At 44.3% G+C, this 20000-nt stretch overlaps 2 protein-coding genes across 2 annotated transcripts in view; both read left to right on the top strand.

Moving 5' to 3' along the window:
• Positions 1–12238, top strand: part of LOC143022055 (uncharacterized) — an 18524-nt gene extending 6286 nt beyond the window's left edge. Inside the window, exon 2 of the mRNA XM_076179993.1 lies at positions 10689–12238. Coding sequence (XP_076036108.1) covers positions 10690–11913 — 1224 coding nt within the window. The 5' untranslated portion in view covers position 10689 and the 3' untranslated portion in view covers positions 11914–12238. The remainder of the gene's footprint in view (positions 1–10688) is intronic.
• Positions 5204–10477, top strand: LOC143022056 (uncharacterized). Its single transcript, XM_076179994.1, has 2 exons — positions 5204–5266; positions 8981–10477. The coding sequence occupies exon 2, from the start codon at positions 8981–8983 to the stop codon at positions 10136–10138; it is 1158 nt and encodes a 385-aa protein (XP_076036109.1). The 5' UTR covers positions 5204–5266; the 3' UTR covers positions 10139–10477.
• Positions 12239–20000: the final 7762 nt, after the last annotated feature.

Genomic DNA, 20000 nt, shown 5'->3' with positions numbered 1-20000 from the left:
AGGCAGCATTTGTCTGTCAAGAATTCTTCTCCAACGCCCTGTGACCTCTTCAGCTAACGACAAGTCCTTTTTCTTTTCTCTCCTACAACCCCCCGCCTCTTCCACTCTTCACTTCCGTTCTCTCATATTCACCTCCTCCTTTTCTTTTTCCTTGCCGAAGCACCTTTCTCTATCTTCCTATCCATCTATCTACCTGTCTATCTATATATTAATCTACCTATTTATCTATCTACCAAGCATTTTGATTTCTGTCGCCGATTTGTTCTCGTCGAAAACAGAAGAGCTCCCGGTGCCGTTCTTCGCCGTGGAAGTAGTTCCCGTCGTCGTTGTCGTCGTCGTCATCGTTGTCGTCGTCGTCGTCGTCGTCGTCGTCGTCGTCGTCGTCGTCTCTTCGCACAAGAGAAGCTCTAGGGGCGAACTCCTCTTTCGACCCGGCTCGGCGCTCATTGTTTTCTGCAGCTCAGTCACGCGAGATACAATCGATTATTTACTTACTCATCACTGTAGATTCCCAAGTCTCCAACACACCTCTCACTTGCTGGTTTGCATGCTCGAGGAAGAGGAGGAGGAAGTTAAAGAGAAAGATAAGAGAGAAAAGAAGAAGGAGGAGGAGGAGGAAGATGAAGTGAAAGACAAAAGAAGAATAAGGAGGAGGAGGAGGAGAAGGAGGAGGAGGAACTGAAAGAAATGAAGAAGAGGAGGAGAAGGAGAAAAGGAAGGTGGAAGATGTGGGAGAAATTGGAGAAGGAAGAAGTAGAGTATTAGGGAAAAATAGGGGAAGTAGGAGTATGGGGAGGAGGAGGAAGAGAAGAAGAAGGAGGAAAAGGAATAGGGGAAAAAGGAGGGGGAAAGGAAGGAGGCGTAGGAAAAGGAAGAAGCAAGAAGGAAAGAAGAAAGAGGAAAATGAAAATGAGGAAAAGGAAGAGGAAGAAGGAAATGAAGAGGAGGAGGAGGAGGAGGAGATGGTTGTGACCCTCCGAGACGTCCTCTGCCTTAGGTCCTTGACGGCGATTCTCGAACAGTTGGCCCGAATCGCCGGAGACCTCGCCTTTGCCTCGCCTCGCTTCGCCTCGCCTTGGTTCGTTGGAGAACCATGTTAATGCTACGAGTTCGAGAAATTCTTGCACATCACAATGATGGTCTCGCCACTTTCACCTTCCTTCACAAAGGAAGCACTCCCCCCCCCAATCCATCCACTCACCCCACGCTGCTGCTGCTGCTGCTCCTCTCGCCCCCGCCACTGCCGTCAGCCACAACTGAGGGTCTACATTCTTCTTCACAAAGAAAACGCAGGAGAAAGACGCGCATCTCCGTCTTTTCGAGTCAAGCCGTCCCTCGGGGCGAAGTCCACGTGAAGGGGGGTCAGCTGCCGAGTGCCAGGCTCCCTCGATGCCCTCCTCCTCTTCCTTCTTCTCGAAGAGACGGGCTGGACGGACGGCAACATGGACGACGGCGGAGACGGAGGAGGCGGATTGGAAGCTGGAAAGTGGCGAAAGGAGAGGAAGGTTACGGAGTCCGGTGGCAACTTGATTTGTTGCCCGTAGATACAGCCGCAGCCTTTCAATTCGCTCCCTCGCTCCCTCGCTCCGGACGAGGCCGAGGCCGAGGAGGAGAGAGAACCCCGCTCCCTCGCACCCCCCCTCCCCGCTCCCTCGGCGAGAAAGGAGTTGAAGCCGAACATGCTGCGTCACGTTTTCGTCACGATCTGACGCCGCTCACGGAAACTAACCACATTTTCTTAGTCCCTCTCATCTTTTAGTGCATGTTTGGATGTAGGCAGGTATGTACGTGTGTATGCATGTATGTATGTATGTATGTATGTATGTATGTATGTATCTATGTATGTTTGTATGTATGTATGCATGTACGTATGTATGTATGTATGTATATATGTATGTACGTATGTATGTATATATGTATGCATATATGTATGCATACATGTATGTATGTGTGTGTATATATGTATGTGTGCATGTGGGCATATATGTGTATTTATGTATGCAAGTGTGTGCCTTTCTCCTCATCCTCTTCCTTTAGCAGGAACAGGTTCGCGCGCGCCTCCCTAACCCTTCTCCTTCACCTTCTCCTTCTCCTCCCCCTTCTGCCGCCGTCTGGAGCATCTTGACCCCTGGCCCTTGACACCTGACCCTTGACCTCGTGTGACCAACTGGCCTATACATATACTTATATATGCATATATACATATATATATATATATATATTTGTGTGTGTGTGTGTGTGTGTGTGTGTGTGTGTGTGTGTGTGTGTGTGTGTGTGTGTGTGTGTGTGTGTGTGTGTGTGTGTGTGTGTGTGTGTGTGTATGTACGTATGTGTGTGTGTGTTTGTGTATGCGCGTGCGCGCGCGCACGTGTGTGTGTCCTTTCCAGAGCAGCATTTGGCTCGACTAGTCCTTTCCCTCTTTCCCCTCTTCTTCCTCAGGCTTGAAGCTCGCTCACCTCCTCTTCCCTAACCTAAATCCCACCAATGTCTCCTCATTTCCTCTCGCACCTTCTCCTCCTCCTCCTCCTCCTCCTCCTCCTCCCCCAGCTACAAGTACTACTATTGCTACTACCACTTCTCCTACTCCTACTCCTCCACCAATGAAGCCTTTCCCTTCCTCAGAGTTCGTGCCTCTCGTCTCCTCCTCCTCCTTCTCCTTCCCCTCCTCCTCCTCTTTCTCCTCCTAACCCCATCCCTTCGACCACCTTCCCTTCCTGTGCTCCCTTACCATGATACTCGTCCACTATTTGTACCAATTGTGTCCCCCTGAACTCAACCACCCCTGCGCTGTTCAGGCACTCACTTTCATGCATGTACACAGCAACTTCCCTCCCAGAAGAAATATCTCACACACACACACACACACACACACACACACACACACACACACACACACACACACACACACACACACACACACAATTATATATACATATGTATATATACATAATGTGTATGTGTGTGCGTGTGTGTGTGTGTGTGTGTGTGTGTGTTTGTTTGTATGTATATACAAACACACACACACACACATACATCCTCTTGTTCAAGAGAGGCAGTAACAGTTTGCAGTGTTTGTGAAGCTTTCACGCTCTGAATGGGGCGTGATCTCGGACGTCCAGCATAAGAGGTCGGGATGGTAACCACACCAGCAAGCCTTCTTCATGAACTTACATGGTCTTGGATCACGTGCTAAACTCGTGATCGACAAAATCACTCTCCCGGGTGAGAATTCAGAGCTTATTTTGCCCGAACAATGGAATAATAATGTGATCTTACACAGACACACGCACACACAGAAGCACACATAAGCGCACACACATTCACACACACACACACACACACACACACACACACACACACACACACACACACACACATACACACACACACGTGCACACACACACACACACACACACACACACACATACACGCACACACACACACACACAGATATATACGCACGCACTCATGTATACACCATCTCGTTGGTCAAGGAGAGAGTAACGGATTGTAGTATCAGTGAAAGATTTTCAAGCCGGGAGCGCGGCTCGAACTAAGGACCTCAAGCACTAACCATCGCACCAGCAAGCTGTGTGTGTGTGTGTGTGTGTGTGTGTGTGTGTGTGTGTGTGTGTGTGTGTGTGTGTGTGTGTGTGTGTGTGTGTGTGTGTGTGTGTGTGTGTGTGTGTGTGTGTGTGTGTGTGTGTGTGTGTGTGTGTGTGTGTGTGTGTGTGTGTGTGTGTGTGTGTGTGTGTGTGTGTGTGTGTGTGTGTGTGTGTGTGTGTGTGTGTGTGTGTGTGTGTGTGTGCGTGCGTGCGTGTGTGTGTATGTGCGTGCGTGTACAAATCTATGCATTAACACTAAGTCCTTCCCCAACCCTCCGGTGGTCTCCAGAGACATGTATAGACGTACATTCTCCCTCGTCGTCCGCATTCGCCTAAGCTCAGGGAGGACCCCCCCCCCTCCACCCACCATCCCCGCTGGCGACGTTTTCCATGTCAACCCTCTGAGCAAGTCAAGTCGCACTTTGCACCACCTACTTTAATTCATATATCTGTTAACCATCTGAACCTACTCTACCAACTGCTACTGACTTTTGTCCATCTTCAACGTCTGTCAATCATCTGTCTGTCTGTCTACTTGTCTGTCTGTCTCTCTGTCTTTCTGCCTGTATCTGTCTACCTGTGTCTATCTCTGTCTTTTTGCATGTCATTCTGCCTGTCTGTCTTTCTGTATGTCTGTCTGCCTGCCTATCTTTCTGCCTGTCCTTGAATCTGTCTGTCTGCCTATCTACATGTCTTTCTGCCTGTCTTTGTCTGTCTGTATGTATGAATATATATATATATATATATATATATATATATATATATATATATATATATATATATATATATATATATATATATATACATACATTATCACAGAAAACCCAATGTCGGAGTGGAAGACAACTTGTGAAAAAGCTAACCTTTATATTTTGCCTGCCAATTCAGCCCTGTTCAAGAAAAGTCCGGTTCATTTTTCTGAAGAGGGCTGCAGTTGGCAGCAAAAACAGAGAAGTTACATTTCTAATAAATTTTCTTCCACTCCGACAGCGGGTTTTCTGTATAATTTACAAATGTTCCACTACATTTTTCTCTAGTGAATATATACTGTATGTATACAAAAAAAAAAAAATTATATATATATATACCTGTCTGGTTGTCTTTATGTATACCTTTCTACCTGTCTTTTCTGTCCACCTGGTTGTCTCTCTATCTCTCTCTCTGTCTGGTTATCCCTCTGCCTATATGTCTCCCCACCCCCTCACCTTCCACTCGCCGTACTTGGAAACCCCCCCAACTGACCCCCATTCTCCAGTCACCCACCGCGTCCTCTTCCCCTTTTCCCCCATTCACTCACTCTCCTCCTTACAACCGCCATCATTTCTCCCATTCAAAATGTAATCCTTTTCCCTTTCCTTTCTCTTTGACGTTATCCCCCTTTCCTTTCTCCCTATTGTCATCTCTCCCTTTCCTTTCATTTTCATCTCCCTCCTCCCTTCTCTCCCCTCCCCCTACCCCTCCCGTCCCACTTCCCCGCTCCCTTACCTTCTCCCCCCCCACCTCCCCTCCCTCCCTTCCTCCTGGCCCTTCTTGGCACCTCACGCGTTCTGGTATATAAGCGACGGCGCAACCTCGGGGAGCCACAGTCGCTTCGAATTTCTCTGCCCGTCGCTTCTCTCTGTGCTCTTTCTATTTCGTATATTTTGCTGAACTCACCAAAGGTAAGACAACGCGAAACGTGAGAGGAAATACGACTTCACTCCTTAGCGTGCGTATTTTAAGCCTCCCTACATTGTTTAGACCGTCCTATCTCTGTAAGACTGCTCAAAACGTGGGAGGAAATGCGACTCCATTTCTTAGCCTTTATTTCAAGCATTTTCCCAATGGTAACATCGTGTAACACTGTACAACTACGTGAAACATGGAAGAACATTCGACTCCATCTCTGAGCATGTATTTGTTCCTCCAATGTTAAGCCCGTCTTGTCGTTTTGTCCCGACTAAAAGCAGTGTGCTTACGCTGATGACTTTGTGTGTGTGGGTGGATAAAAGACCCAACCTCCGCACCCGTACTGCACCCATTGGTTCAATTCTCTGCATCAGGTTTTTCAGAGCCGAAGTAGTTCTGTCAGTACAAGAGTCGAATCTGCTTACCTTCTCGTCCTCTCTTGCTGGATAACTACTTATAGTCTTGCACGTGAGACAGTGGATCTCTGCCTCCTCGCGAGCCTTGTGAGACGACACGGTGGACAGAGACATGGTCATGCAGAGGATATACGAATAGACTAACGCCATGTAAGATAGTATTAAAACACACATACTCACACAGACACACAGGTTTGAATACCACCGCTGCCACCAATTTATCCCGCATGTAACTGTGTTGGACTACATGTAAGGAGGACTGATGAAGCTAATCAAACCCCAATGAACAATACTTGTCCATCATACACTTGTACTAGAAGGACCGTGGGGTCTTGGCGTGGCAAACACATCCGCCTAAATCTTACTGAAGTGTTTCGATGGTTACATTATACAGACAACAGCGTCCAACCTTATAGACCTTCGAAACTCAATATTGCCTCAACCTATGCTTAACAAAATTTCAATCAGGTGATGGTTAGGCAGTGAGATTATTTCGACATTGGAATGTTCTGTCTTCTGAGTGTGGGAAGACTGCCACTCATAAGTCTCATGACGTGATTGGAATACAAAATACCAGGATATATATATATATATATATATATATACATATATATATATATATATATATATATATATGCACACACACACCTGGAAACGCAAGCAAGCGCGTACACACACATAGACACACACACACACACACACACACACGCATGCACACACACACATAGACACACACACACACACACACACACACACACACACACAGCAACAATGAAATATTAGCACTCATTCAGCCGGAACTCCGAAGAGTGATGGAAGGGGGGATGGGTAAAGATGGCGGGAACGGGAGTGCGATTTGGAACTGAAAAACCGAAGCAGACAAAAAAAAATCATAGTTATCAGCTATTCAGGTCTTGCGGCATCATCGGGATGATGGTGGGAACTGCAGAATGGAACTACATATGGAGGGGGGGGGCGCCGCGAGGCGGTCGACGTGGTGACCCACTTGCAGCAGCAGCAGCAGCAGCAGCAGCAGGTGATTCTCCTTTGCGGCCATCCGCGCATCCCGCCCGATTCCCGTCACACGCATTGCTCAGATACCGGTCGACAGCCTTCAGCACCTGCACGCCATCATGGGACTTCTAAACTTGTCCATTCAGCCTCCAAAGCCCTCTGGCTATCATCGCGACTTGTTTACTCCAGTTTGTCGGTCTATGTCGCGCTCCTCCATCCCCCTTGCGCACCAATGACACTCACCCTGGGGTTCTGCGACCCCTTGGGGCCTAGAGGGTAGGGAGAGGGCTTCCAGACTGAAAAGATGAGAGGTAGAGGGTCACGAATATATGAGCCAGCAACTTCAAGGGTTCTGTCCTACACATCTAGTATCTTATGAATTTTTTTGTTTGTTCCAAAGTTCCAGTAATTTGAATATTATAGGAAAATGTCTTGTCTTACCTCCTCGTTCTCACCTTTGCCTTTGAAGCCTTTCTCTTGAACATGTATACAATAGGTCCAGCATTTCTTTTTCACGAGTCTTTGCAACCCTAAGAGGTTTCAGGCGTAATAGTCCTCAGCTTCTCATGAGATTCAGTCTGAATAGAATCAAATAGATACCTTTTCATTTGTAATTTCAGCTTGAAAAACAGAAAAATGTCGCAAGGTGCAGGGGTAGTCGATTACTCGTATGGTGAGTGGAGAACTGCCTAGTGTAGGCCTTATGGTCTCTTGCAGTCTTATTTTATTCGTATGTTCTCATGTTCTTATTGGCAGCCAGGAACTGGAGGACAACAGTTGACGTATTGGCGGAGGCAGTGTTATGATGCAAAACCCAGTTCTTGTCCTTCCACTGTTCTTGACATTTGTGGCGGATGCTCTCTCTCATACGCTACAAAACTTCACAGTAAAAATTTACGTAGGCAGTTTGACCAAATAGGAAGGATTTCTTGGGAACAATCCCTAGGATATTGAAAAAAAAAGAAAATTAACATCGAGCTGACACTGCCACGAAGTTGACGGGTTTCTTATTCGGCTTCACTGAATTGGGAGACTTCCACTGTGATGAGTCCTTTGTCTCAGTCATAACCCATGGTTCATCACCTATGATCCTTGTGATGAAGGTGGCGTCATTTCTGGCCTGATTCTTGCAACAAAATGCAACACGATCTGCCTCCTCGTCATTCTACAGTCTTGGCACAAATTTTCCAGTGATGAGTCTTATGCCCAGCACGTCTAACAAAAGACGATGTATACTCAGGTATGACAGTCTTACGATATCACAGATATCATAGATAGTTTGCCTACGATCGACAAAGATCGCCTAATGAACATTTTATTTTTCTGGCGTTGCTGCACTTGATGGTCTTCCAGAACAATAGCAAGCGTAGCTAAACAATATGTCCGTTAACAAGCACGGCAGTGAGTGTTCCTGACTTGTAGCGGCAAAAGGCAAAAATGCAAACGGTTGGCTCCCTCTGTTCAAATCACTGGAACTTCCGGATACATGAGAATATGTGTGTGTGTGTGTGTGTGTGTGTGTGTGTGTGTGTGTGTGTGTGTGTGTGTGTGTGTGTGTGTGTGTGTGTGTGTGTGTGTGTGTGTGTGTGGATGTTATGCATATACAGAAATAAGCTTTGTTCGCAATATTTGACCCTTTGTGTGTGGATTGATAGCATAACTTTTATACAGTAATTACGAGAATTGCCATGAATATATTTCAACCACCCGTTAATACTCGTACTAGTGGCCACTCAATGCGTGGTGCACTAGGAAAGCAGGTAGGTACATCAAAAGCAATTTTTTATTATCATCCTTGATTCATTTATACACGAATAATTATCATTCCCTTTATTTCTTGTCATTTGACACCTCTGCAAGTTACCATGAAAACAATTCTTCCCGTACTCGATGTACACTGCAGTCGAAGGCAATTTCAACCGCATGCGGTATCTTCTCACACAGGTTGAATCTGTCGAATAGTCGGCTGCTGTAAAGGCCATGCCTAGTTCAGTAGCACTACCTGCTTATTGTACGTACCTACTCTTGATGTTATCTTCCGCGCGATACAATACATTTTTTCCCGGACCCTCCTCCTGTTCGCCCGCGGCTCGAAGCCCGCGGCCCGCGACCCGCGCGCCCATGGCCCACTGCCCAAGGCCCACTGCCGACGGGAGACGACACAGGAGGGCGTGTGATTGGACTAAGGTGCCATAGGCGCGAGGGCCGGGCCGGGCCGGGGTGCCTGCCTGGGGGTCCCAATCACGGAGCTCTCACTGTGTGTCTCTCTCGTTGCAGATGTGGCAGTGGTGTCTCGCCATCCTCAGCTGCCTGGCCGTGGCAGGGGCCGTGCCCCAGGGAGGATATCTGCCTCCCTCCAACCCAGTCTGCGTCCCGGCCACCTCCACCTCTGTCGTCTACAGCACCGCCATCCAAACGCAGCTCTCCACCAGGGTCGTCAACAATGTCAACACCAGATACACCACCGTCGTCAACTACCAGACGCAGGTCGTCCCCACCACGCTCTTCCAGACAAGGGTGACCACGCAGGTCCGCGTCCAAACTAGCTTCGTCCAGCAGACCAGCGTCCGCTTCGAGGATCGCGTCGTCACCAACACTATCCCCAGCCCTCCCATCGTCCAGACGCAGTACGTTACATCCACCCGCGTCGTCCCTCAGATCAGCTACGTCACGCAGACACAGGTCCAGACCCAGGTCGTCCCCGTTGAAGTCACAACCACCCGATTCCAGACCGTCGTGTCCACACAGATCCAATACCAGACCCAGAACGTCCAGCAAACGGCCGTCGTCACGGTCCCAGGTAGGACCGTCCAGCAGACCCGCGTCCAGACCGTCGTCCAGACCTCCGTCGTCAGACAGAACCAGCCCGCGCAGACCCAGTACGTCACCTCCACCAGAGTCCAACAGCAGGTCCAGACACAGACCATCCCCGGACCCAATGTCGTCTCCACCAACGTCGTCACCAGTCAGCAAGTCATCCCCACCGTCGTCGTCACCACGCGCTTCGACAACAGGGTCGTCACCAGCCAGAGGGTCGTCACCAGGACCAACGTCGTCACGCAGACGCAGGTCTCTACAGTCGTCGTCCCACAGGAGATCGTTCAGACACGGTACCAGACCAATTTCGTCACCCAGACCAGATATGAGACAAGAGTCCAACCCTTCACTCAGATTCAGACCAGAGTCCAGACCCAGTACGTCACAGGGAACCCGGTTATCCTCACCCAGACCGCCACCCGTACCTCCGTCGTCCAGGTGCCTGGCCAAGATCGAGTCGTCACCAGTCAAGTCGTTCAGACACAGCAGCAGCAACAGGTCATCTACACCACTCAAATAAGCTACGACCAAGCCACCGTCACACAGACTGTCACACAACCCTGCGGCCAGACTGGTTACAACTACCGTACTCCCTCCAATCCCCTCACCTTCGGCTGAGCTCTTCCGACCAGTCGACCTCTCTCGGGTGGTGGTGCTGCGCGATCACCATGCGTCCTTCGAGCGAGCGTCAAGAAAACCAGTGATTTGCTGCGGCACTTCACCTCTTTAACTTAACGTAATCTTATTTACACATCACGACCATGAGGAAGAAGCCAGATAGGTCTGCTGCACCAGATGCCAGTCGCCGTCTATCTGTTTTCCTTGGCCCTCTCAATCTTTTGACCTCCTATGGGTCCACACCTTTGTATACTCCAAACATTTCCGTCCCCCCTCTGCAAGCAGAAATCACTTGCTAGTAATTTAAATGACGAATTCTATATTAAATGTACAATGACATCATCTTTTTTCTTTAACCTTGTTCAGACTGCCATTATCGATCCATCTACCCATCAAACGATTCTACTTCCAGGTGAGTATATCCTCTTTTGTTGCTTTGTAAGGAGTGTCTTGCATCCCACTGTTGTTCCTGCTGCCCACGTGGACCCATGTTCATGTCTATTTTCCCCTTTTCTCCTTCCTTTTTTTGATTGCATAAACCCTTTTTCAGGATGCGCGTGGCTGCCTTGCTTCTCCTAGTGGCCCTGGCCGTCGGGCCCACCGCGGCCAGCACCTTCCAACGCGGACGGCAGCTCAATGGATTCGGTCTACAGGGTTCCCTGGGTGGTGGAGGAGCTGGCGGCTACTTGCCTCCAGTCAATGAGCCCTGCCTGCCTTCCACCGTCTACCGCACACAGGTCCAGTACTCCACGCAAATCGTCCCCACCACAATCTACAACAACGATGTCCAGGTCGTCACGCAGACCCAGCAGAGCGTCAGACAAGTATTCACTACCCTGTACTCCACAGTCGTCTCTACGCAGGTCGTACCCTCCATCGCCTACCAGACTAGGACCGTCTACGACACCCAGTACCGCACGAGAACCGAGATTGTCACCCTCCCTCCCCAGGTCAGCTATGTCACCAGCACACAGATCCAAAACGTACCTCAAGTACAGTACAGCACCGTCTTCTCCACCCGGGTCCAACAGGTCCCGACCACTATCTACAGGGAAGTCGTCTCCACACAAGTTGTACCCCAACAGGTCGTCAGCACCGTCTTCAGAACCAATACCATTACCAGCACCGTCCAACAGCCCGGCAGAACCATCTTCGTCACCAGCACCCAGTACTCCACCCAATACTCCACTCAGATAATTCCAGCCAACACCGTCTACCTCACCCAGACGCAGGTCTCCACCCAGGTCCGTTACACCACAGTCCAGCTTCCTGCACAGACTCAGTACGTCACCTCCACTGTCCGGGTCCCTGTTTACACAACCCAAGTATCCGAAGTCGTCCGCACCAATGTCCAGACGCAGTACGTCACTCGCACCCAGGTCGAACAGCGCGTCTCCACCGTCATCCGCACCCAGCAGGTGCCCCAAATTGTCACCCGCACCCAGGTCATTCCCACCCAGGTAGTTACCACCGTCGTCTCTACACAGGTCGTGTCCACCACCATCTATAGGGAGCAGGTCGTCCCTACCGTTGTCAACGTGCCCGGGGGCACTCAGTACCGAACTGTCACCAGCACGGTCATCAACACGCAACAGCTCCCTGGCCGCGTACAGACACAGTACGTCACGACAACCGTCTACAACACCAACTACGTCACCTCCACGGCCTTCGACCGTCGAGTCAACACCGTCACCAGAACCCAGACCCAGCAAGCCCAGTGCAACACAGGCTACGACTACAGACCACCCTCCACACCCTTCAATGCCCTCGGTTAAGCTTCCGCGTTTCCAGAATCACGACGCGTCCACTCATTCTAAAAGCCAACCAACGGGAGTCCGGGGACGTCAGGTACTCCAGGGAGACCTGGGACTCCAAGGAATCAAGCCTTCTCCTCGATTTAGTTTTTCAAATCATTCTACACTTGTTCAGTACCGCGAGTCACGGAACTGACACAACCTTTCTACTCCTCAGATTTCATTTTTACCCATAAGATAACAAGTATTTCTGTCGAACACAGAGTTTATCTCTGCAATGTCTTGGTCAGACTGATTATTTATCTAAGAAATATAGTCGAATAAACACGATATTTCAATGCTTAAACTTCCATTCCTTTCCTTTTTCATGGTGAGCAATATGGCACAGACAAACTCTCTACATAATGTACAGAATTGTAGAACTGAGTATGGATGATACTGTTAAACAAGGAAGGGAGGGATGCGTAGGGGGTGCTTACGTCAGAATGATATTTTGATGCACCCCGAAGGGATTTCTCCCCGTCTTCTCTTTTTCTGCGTCAGGGGACAGAGAGGGGAGGGTCGCCGATGAAGTGAAGCGGCTTTGCTGTAGATGCACTGTGTCTTGCTGCATTGCGTTTGACCCAGGGCAGTTGCAGGATGCAGGGATGACCCGTCATCCATGAGGAGCTGAGACGGGAGGGGTGGAAAGGATGGTGGAGGGGAGTGAAATGGGTGGGAATAGGTACATGCCTATGACTTAGCTATCTCCCTTATAAGGGAAAAAGCTCTTGGTATATATATATATATTTATATATATATGCATACATATATATATACATATATATATATATATATACATATATATATACATATATATACATATATATATACATATATATACATATATATATATATATATATATATACATATATATATACATATATATACATATATATATATATATATATATATATATATATACATATATATACAAATGTTATAAAGCTAATGCGAGAGTGAAAAATATAGAGGAAGATGTCTTCGGTAAATGTTGGTCTGAGGATAGGGTATATATTGTCATTGTGGTTATTTAACCTATATATTGACTGAATGCTGAATGTATTGAATGTAAGAACTAGGATTAGTGAAATGAGGCCGGAAGAAAATTGGTAAGACTGAACTTAAACAACCTAGCATACGTGAGCAACGCTGTCCTGCAAGCAAAAGTACAAGAATGCTTGAAGATTCTGAAGAATTAATTTGGTGGGGTTTATGTCAAAGATTAATAGTATGGTCGTTTTCGAGACTGTATAATACAATGTTTATATACAGATGCATGTGGAAAAAATAGAGCATGATGGAAATTATAGATACCTGGGAAATGACATACATGTAAGTGGGAGGCTGAAGGAATTGATAGGCCAGAGAATGAGAAAGGGAGACTACAAGTTAGAGGGTGTTCTAAGAATGGTATGGAGATCTGAAAAGATGTCAACTAAGGTTATGAAAGAAATGTATTAAACAATGTGACTTAGATGACTGGTGCAAGAAAGAAAAATCGTGTGGAAGTAGTGTAACTGAAAAGTGAAGATATTTACCACAGTAAGATGAGCAATGATAATTTGAATGCTTGCAATGAGACAAGCTGAGTTGGTAAGTACTGAGTGAGACGAGATCAGTATTTCATACCAGGTAGAATTAGGCTCCTTAAGAAACTAAGATACAAGGGAAAACAAATGTATTAGATGGATGTTGGATGGGTAGAGGCTGGTTGCATGGCTTAGTTGGCTACCCTCACTATAAGGGGGAAGAAGTCTTTTGGTATATAGACAGAATATGAAGCCACGTTGTGGTACAACTGACATTGCACAGGTTCGACACCTGGTCACGGCTGAAGAGGTTAGGAATGGTATTTTCTCGGAGCAATGGCTCCTCGTGGCCCTGAACAACGTGGAAGGGAGTTCATGGTATAAAACCAAATCATCAGGAATCCGTCATAGAGGGTCAGCAACAGAAGGGGTTAGGATATTTTGAGAGAAATACAGAACACTTTACTAAAGTTGCTATAGCGATATCAAAATATGAAATATCTTTTAGGTTTGCTTGTAAAGGAAAGAGCGGCAATATATGATATGCCGCTAAAGTAGAGGGGGTCACGCCTTGGAGGAATATATTAGGCTGCAGAGTAAGAGAAACAAGACCTTAGATGTATCAATGGACATTCCATTTCCTCTGCCCCACTTAGATGTGAGTTTACGCTTTCTTTGACTAGTCTTCAAGAATTGACTTCAGCCTCAGAAAAAAGAAAAAACGTGGGAGTGACCTGGACAGATGAAGAGCAACATCATAAGCACAAGACTATATATATATATATATATATATATATATATATATATATATATATATATATATATATATATATATATTTATATATATATATATATGTATATATATATATGTATATATAAATATGTATATATATATATATATATATATATATATTCATGTATGTATATATATTATATATATATATAAATATAATTATATATATATGTATGTATATATATCTATATGTATATATATACATATATATATAATATATATATGTATATATATATATATATATATATATATATATATATATATATAGGTAGTTTATGAACATGAAAAGAACTCGTGGGAAACAGGACAAAACCTAGAACCTAGCGAAACATCTTAGCAAATAGACATTGAAAAAAGACCAGTCACCATCTATAATGGTTGTTTTATATCTTACTTAGGAGTACTGAGTGAGACAAGTCACCCAAAACATGAGAAACGTACTCAGAAGCTAAGCAGGAGCTAGGAAAATTTAAAGGTGGTACAGAACACCTATTTTGATTTAATTTTTTTTAGTAATACTTGAGATATGAGGTTTCTAGATTAGTTTTCTAGTGAAGTTTACTGATTGTTAAAATTTACAAATTACTAAATGTATTAGTTTACTAATGAATGACCAGGAATGTTTAGGTGTACGAAGGAAAAAGTATCCCATCAAAGAAAACAGGATAGCTCTTTGGAAGATTGTGTCGAGTGGAGAAGTGGAGAAATTGAGTCATGGTAGCGCTGAACGACATTAGTTTCTCTCTTCTCCATTAGATATGATGTAATAGGTCAGAAGTCAAGTGTTTTGCAGCAGTTCTTCTCGAATAATGGAGCTCAGTCTGAGAACGACGTTTACAGAGTGATGTAGAAAAATATCGTCACACTTGGTGAATCTGAATAATGAGAGTGTGAGTGGAGGAAGAACAAGCGAAGATGGGCTGGAATTCCTTTATTGCTTATACGTTTCGATCGGCTCGGTCTTCTTCGGTAAACTAAAGGACTAGTGGACTAGCTAAGACAAGCCACCCGCTCACGCGGATCGGTAGTTGTAGGAGGGGAAGAGATGTCTAGATTGTTGTGTATAAAAGAAGACCACTGCTACCCGACGATTAGAGATATTTATTTCGTGGTGTCGTGGCTTTGGAGGGGTGGACAGGAGACGTGGGATTGGAGACTAGGATCAATACGTGTAACTGTGAGGTTACGTAGGGGTGTTTATTCTTCTTAACCTCATCCAACAAAGTTAGAAAATGAGTAGGAGGCTTAGTCGTTGGGAAAGATAAAGAAATTGGAAATAATTTTAGTGGTAGGTAAACTGAAATGAGATGTAATATGGGAGAAAGCTAGAAATGAAAATAATTTCAGTAGAGGAAAATGTTTATATTGATGTTTGTGCATATAGGCGTGTTTTTGTTTGCGATATGCTTGTCTGTATATTCTACGCATAGAGGGTTGTTGTCTCTAAGCGTGTACTTACAGCCTGACAATCAATGGGCGAAATACATTACTATTATTATTAATTATTATTATCATTATTAATTATTATTATTATCAATTATTAATTATTATCAATTATAATTAGTAATTATTATTATTATTATCATAATTATTATCATTATCACCATTATCATTATCATTATCATTAAGCTGTCTACAAACAGTTCGGACCTTGCAATTATACACTCAAAGTTGGAAACTCGGACAGGTCACCCCGTTGCTGTCGAGATTCCCACTCCCGGTCCCGAACCAGGTACATGCTTCCCAATTGTACTTAATATCAATTTACTTGCTCCTTTCGATAAACCTTCCCTACGAAACCTTCCCTATCATTGGTATTTTCAAACGTGTTAATATAGGCAGCTTCAACAGTTTTTCTAATGCCTCTCTTTAATCCCGTATGCAGAACCTGGACCCCAATCCAGTGGGGCAAATGTCTAGATTTGTCAGCGTGCCGGCGCACTCAGGTTTTTTCCTCAGATTTTTTCTCATTTGCAGTGAGGCCTTTTTTGGAAGATGAGTTAATACATATAACCAATACCTTTAAAAAAATAAAATGTCCGAGGTGGAACGATTAGCAAAATGAAAGAAAAAGCTAGGAACATCTTCATGAAACCAAGTGACCAATTGTCCGAGAGGAATAAAATACAATACATTTCAGTTCCCAACTCCAAGAAAACCGAAGTCATTGACAGATTTTTTGGGGAAAGGTGGGGTGAAGATAACAAGGGCTTCCAATTCAAATATGGGAAAATTTGCCGAGACCAAGAGTAAAAAGAACTACCCCAGAATGTCCTCAGTAACATTTACCGCATTCCATGCAGCAGGTGTACCTCTACATACTACGGTGAGTCAGGTCGAGGCGTTGAAAAGCTCCTAGCTGAGCATAAGAGGGACATAAGGTCACACAGAACATCTAACTCACTCGTTCAGAACGCTGACAAATCTGGACATTTGCCCCACTGGGCTGGGGTTCAGGTTCTGCATACGGGATTAAAAAGAGACACGAGAAAAACTGTTGAAGTTGACTATATTAACACGTTTGAAAATACCAATGATAGGAAGGTTTCGTATGTTTATCGAAGGTAGCAAGCAAATTGATAATAAATACAATTGGGAAGCATGTACCTGGTACGGGAATGGGAATCCCCAGACAGCCAGCGGGATGACCTGTCCGAGTTTCCAACTTCGAGTGTGTACAATTGTAAGGTTCGAGTTGTTTGTAGACAGCTTACTGAAGAAGACCGATGCGGTCGAAACGTATAAGCAATAAAGGAGTTCCATCCCATCTTCACTTATTCTTCCTCCATCCACATTCTCATCTGTCAAATCCAATCCATTTATTGGATCTGAATAATAGAGGGTACTCCATCGGGACTGTATGCCTATGCACTGCCAAGACCAGATAGGCAGAAAAAATCCATGGAAAAAAAATGGGTGGAAGGCATGGGTAATTCAGAGGAATCAGTTACAGGAAAATTAGAGCTTCTTAGTAAAATTCAGCAGTGAGTTCAGCTTTTACTTGGGAAGAGGAGACAGACCATGTGCACCTCTTGATATAAAAATATTTGTCTTAGCGCAAAAAAGAATGTAAAGTTCCGGTTTGAAGTTGATAGTTTCTGAGTCTCAGCTTACTGTACCATTCGTAATCCTTGTCCCTGTTGTGGCTAGCACAAGAACAAATGTGGTTGAACTAAGGTTTTATGAATTTGTTATTAGAAAACGTACGCGTAATGCTTGTCTTCATACATGATATGATCACCTCGATGATACACCCTGGGATTACCGAAGGATCACAGGCATGAAAATAGACACTACTCTAAAAATTAAAGAAATGCTACCTACTAGGCTCCCCGTGTGATTGGTCAAAATCATAGAAATAAAACAGGAAACAGAGATCAGTTATTCATGTCAAACTCTAGAAGAAACGTCCAACAATACGAGTAATGTTGTTGCACCAACGAAAATTTCGCGGAAATTCCCCAAATTGATGACTAAAAAGGTAAACATAAAATCTTAAATCACCAGGAGAATTTCCTTTACAGAAACCGTATTGACACATAATTCAAAGGGTTTGTCAGTTGATTCAAGTTTCATAATCTTCATGATCAGGCAGATTCATCTCCACCGGAAGAAATAAAACTGGTTATTGAGAAGTTAAGAATGATCACCTTCTTGAATAGACTGAATACACGTATAATTCCAACATCAAGGGCGAGAAGAAAGTGAAAGCTAAGGCATTCCAAAATATCCCGACAATAGTCAAGACACCACATATGAAGCTTCATAATACAGCACTGTACAACCTCTCTTTTAACCCAAGCCTGCTTCCTCCCCTTCCTTTGAAGTCTTGCGTCTTATTGCAGATAGTGATCCCTACGCCTGTGAATAAAGTGTTCCGGGCATTGTATCATATATTGGTAAGTGAGGATATTCGACAAATTATCTCTAGTGGCACCAACCTCACGTAAGCAACATGATTAGAATGTTTATTAGTAATTTGCTTCTGTATCGGGAGTAAAAAAAAACGACCAGAAAAATAAATTTACATAAAACGTGATGTAATAAAAAGAAAATTGTGTGAATGAACATATATATTTTTATTTCCATTATAAATATAAGTTTTTCTACCTAAGAAAGGATATTTATAAGACTGTAGAGGAGGATAAGATAACCCTCCAGGAAAAGATTGCAATGTTCCTGCTCAACAAAATACGCTCTATGAAAGCATGGGCGTATCAGCTATAGAGAGTATCACACTGGGTAATTTTTCCGCCGACCTCCAACATTTCTTCCCTCGTAAAATCACTACTGCAAACTATTTTGTATTTTCAGCAAAAATACAAAGAATGTTATTTGGTATGCTGGAGGAAAATGATTTACCTCCAGCTCCAATTCTGCTCCAGCAGTTGGAGAAAAATAGCTCAGTGTGATAACGCTTAAGAGATAAAAGGGAAGGGTCATGTATTCCATTCTATGACAAATTTTGATGATAGATAAATCGGTCATCTCAAGTAGTGTTTTTGCAACCAATTTATAAATTCAAATTTCCCCCACATAAAGTATTTCTTACATATCTTAAAGTTGTTTGAATTACAGTAAAAATGTGTGTGGGCCCCGTTAAGGTACAAAGTTAAAAAGTAAAGAAAATATATTTTGCTCAGATTAAGAATCTAATTCCTTTCTGATTAAGTACAAAAGAAAGATCCGTCTGGATTGTAATCCTTCATAGCGTCTCTCTAGAGAGGGAAGAAAGTTTTTCTTGGAAGACATTTAGGTCAAAGGCAAATGAGAGTCATGAGAGCCAAGAAGGAAAAGATTAGGACTGGAACTGTCTTGAGTGAAGTTTCAAGCAGAAATCACGTTTGCTGAGACAAGACGAGAATGCTCCTGCAAGGACGATGTAGTGATATTGTAGACGGAGAATTAAAACTGATAGAAATGGTGTTGGTCTAATGTCACTATTAAAAAAGAAAAAAATATGAAACTTCTTATTGTATTTGTGTACAAATGTCCGGTAGTACGAGGACAAGAATACACGAATCTTGGTAGACGTACAAGATCTAGTATTCCCTGTAACTTGATGGGCACAACAACCAGTGATTTCTAGATCTAACGTTAGAAAAAATATGGTATGGCAGACTCTATGTAAAAGATTTCCCTCCACAATGTGTTCTTCACCATATGAGGACCATGAGTTTAAACAGTAAATTCTGTAGAAAATAAGAAGAGGCAGATTCTATGTAAAAGATTTCTCTCCACTATGCATTCTGCACCAAACGAGGACCATGAGTGAATTCTGTAGAAAATAAGAAGAGGCAGATTCTATGTAAAAGATTTCTCTCTACAATGCGTTTCTGTAGAAAATAAGAAGAAAGCGCTGTCCCTAGGACTTCCAGCCAGCATTGCCGAAAGGGGAAGGGTGACAAGGAAGCAGATGGGCAAAAGACAGACACGGTTCTGATCCCAGGAGTCTGACGAAGAGGAGGAAATTCTTTGCATTCTTTGCAGAATAAGACGGGAAGCTAAGATTGATAAACGATCTGGAAGGTCGGCTTGTCTGTAAGATTATCTAGAATATGAATAGGGTAATCAATAATATGCTCAAAGTCGTAAGAACTGTTAAGCTGCAGGGTAGACCGTCGGAATGATCATTCCAGATAAAAGTGATGGTGAAATTTGAAATTATATAAAAACGACAAAAAAGATAGAGGATCAAAATACACTCTACCCAATAAAACAAGTATTTATTATTGATTAGACT

This window comes from Oratosquilla oratoria, chromosome 43 (genome assembly GCF_046742065.1).
Source record: "Oratosquilla oratoria isolate Oo_2021 chromosome 43, ASM4674206v1, whole genome shotgun sequence".
In the NCBI taxonomy this organism is placed as follows: Eukaryota; Metazoa; Arthropoda; class Malacostraca; order Stomatopoda; family Squillidae; genus Oratosquilla; species Oratosquilla oratoria.
The sequence above is the reverse complement of the archived record's forward strand: the minus strand, read 5'-3'. Positions and strand labels throughout refer to the sequence as shown.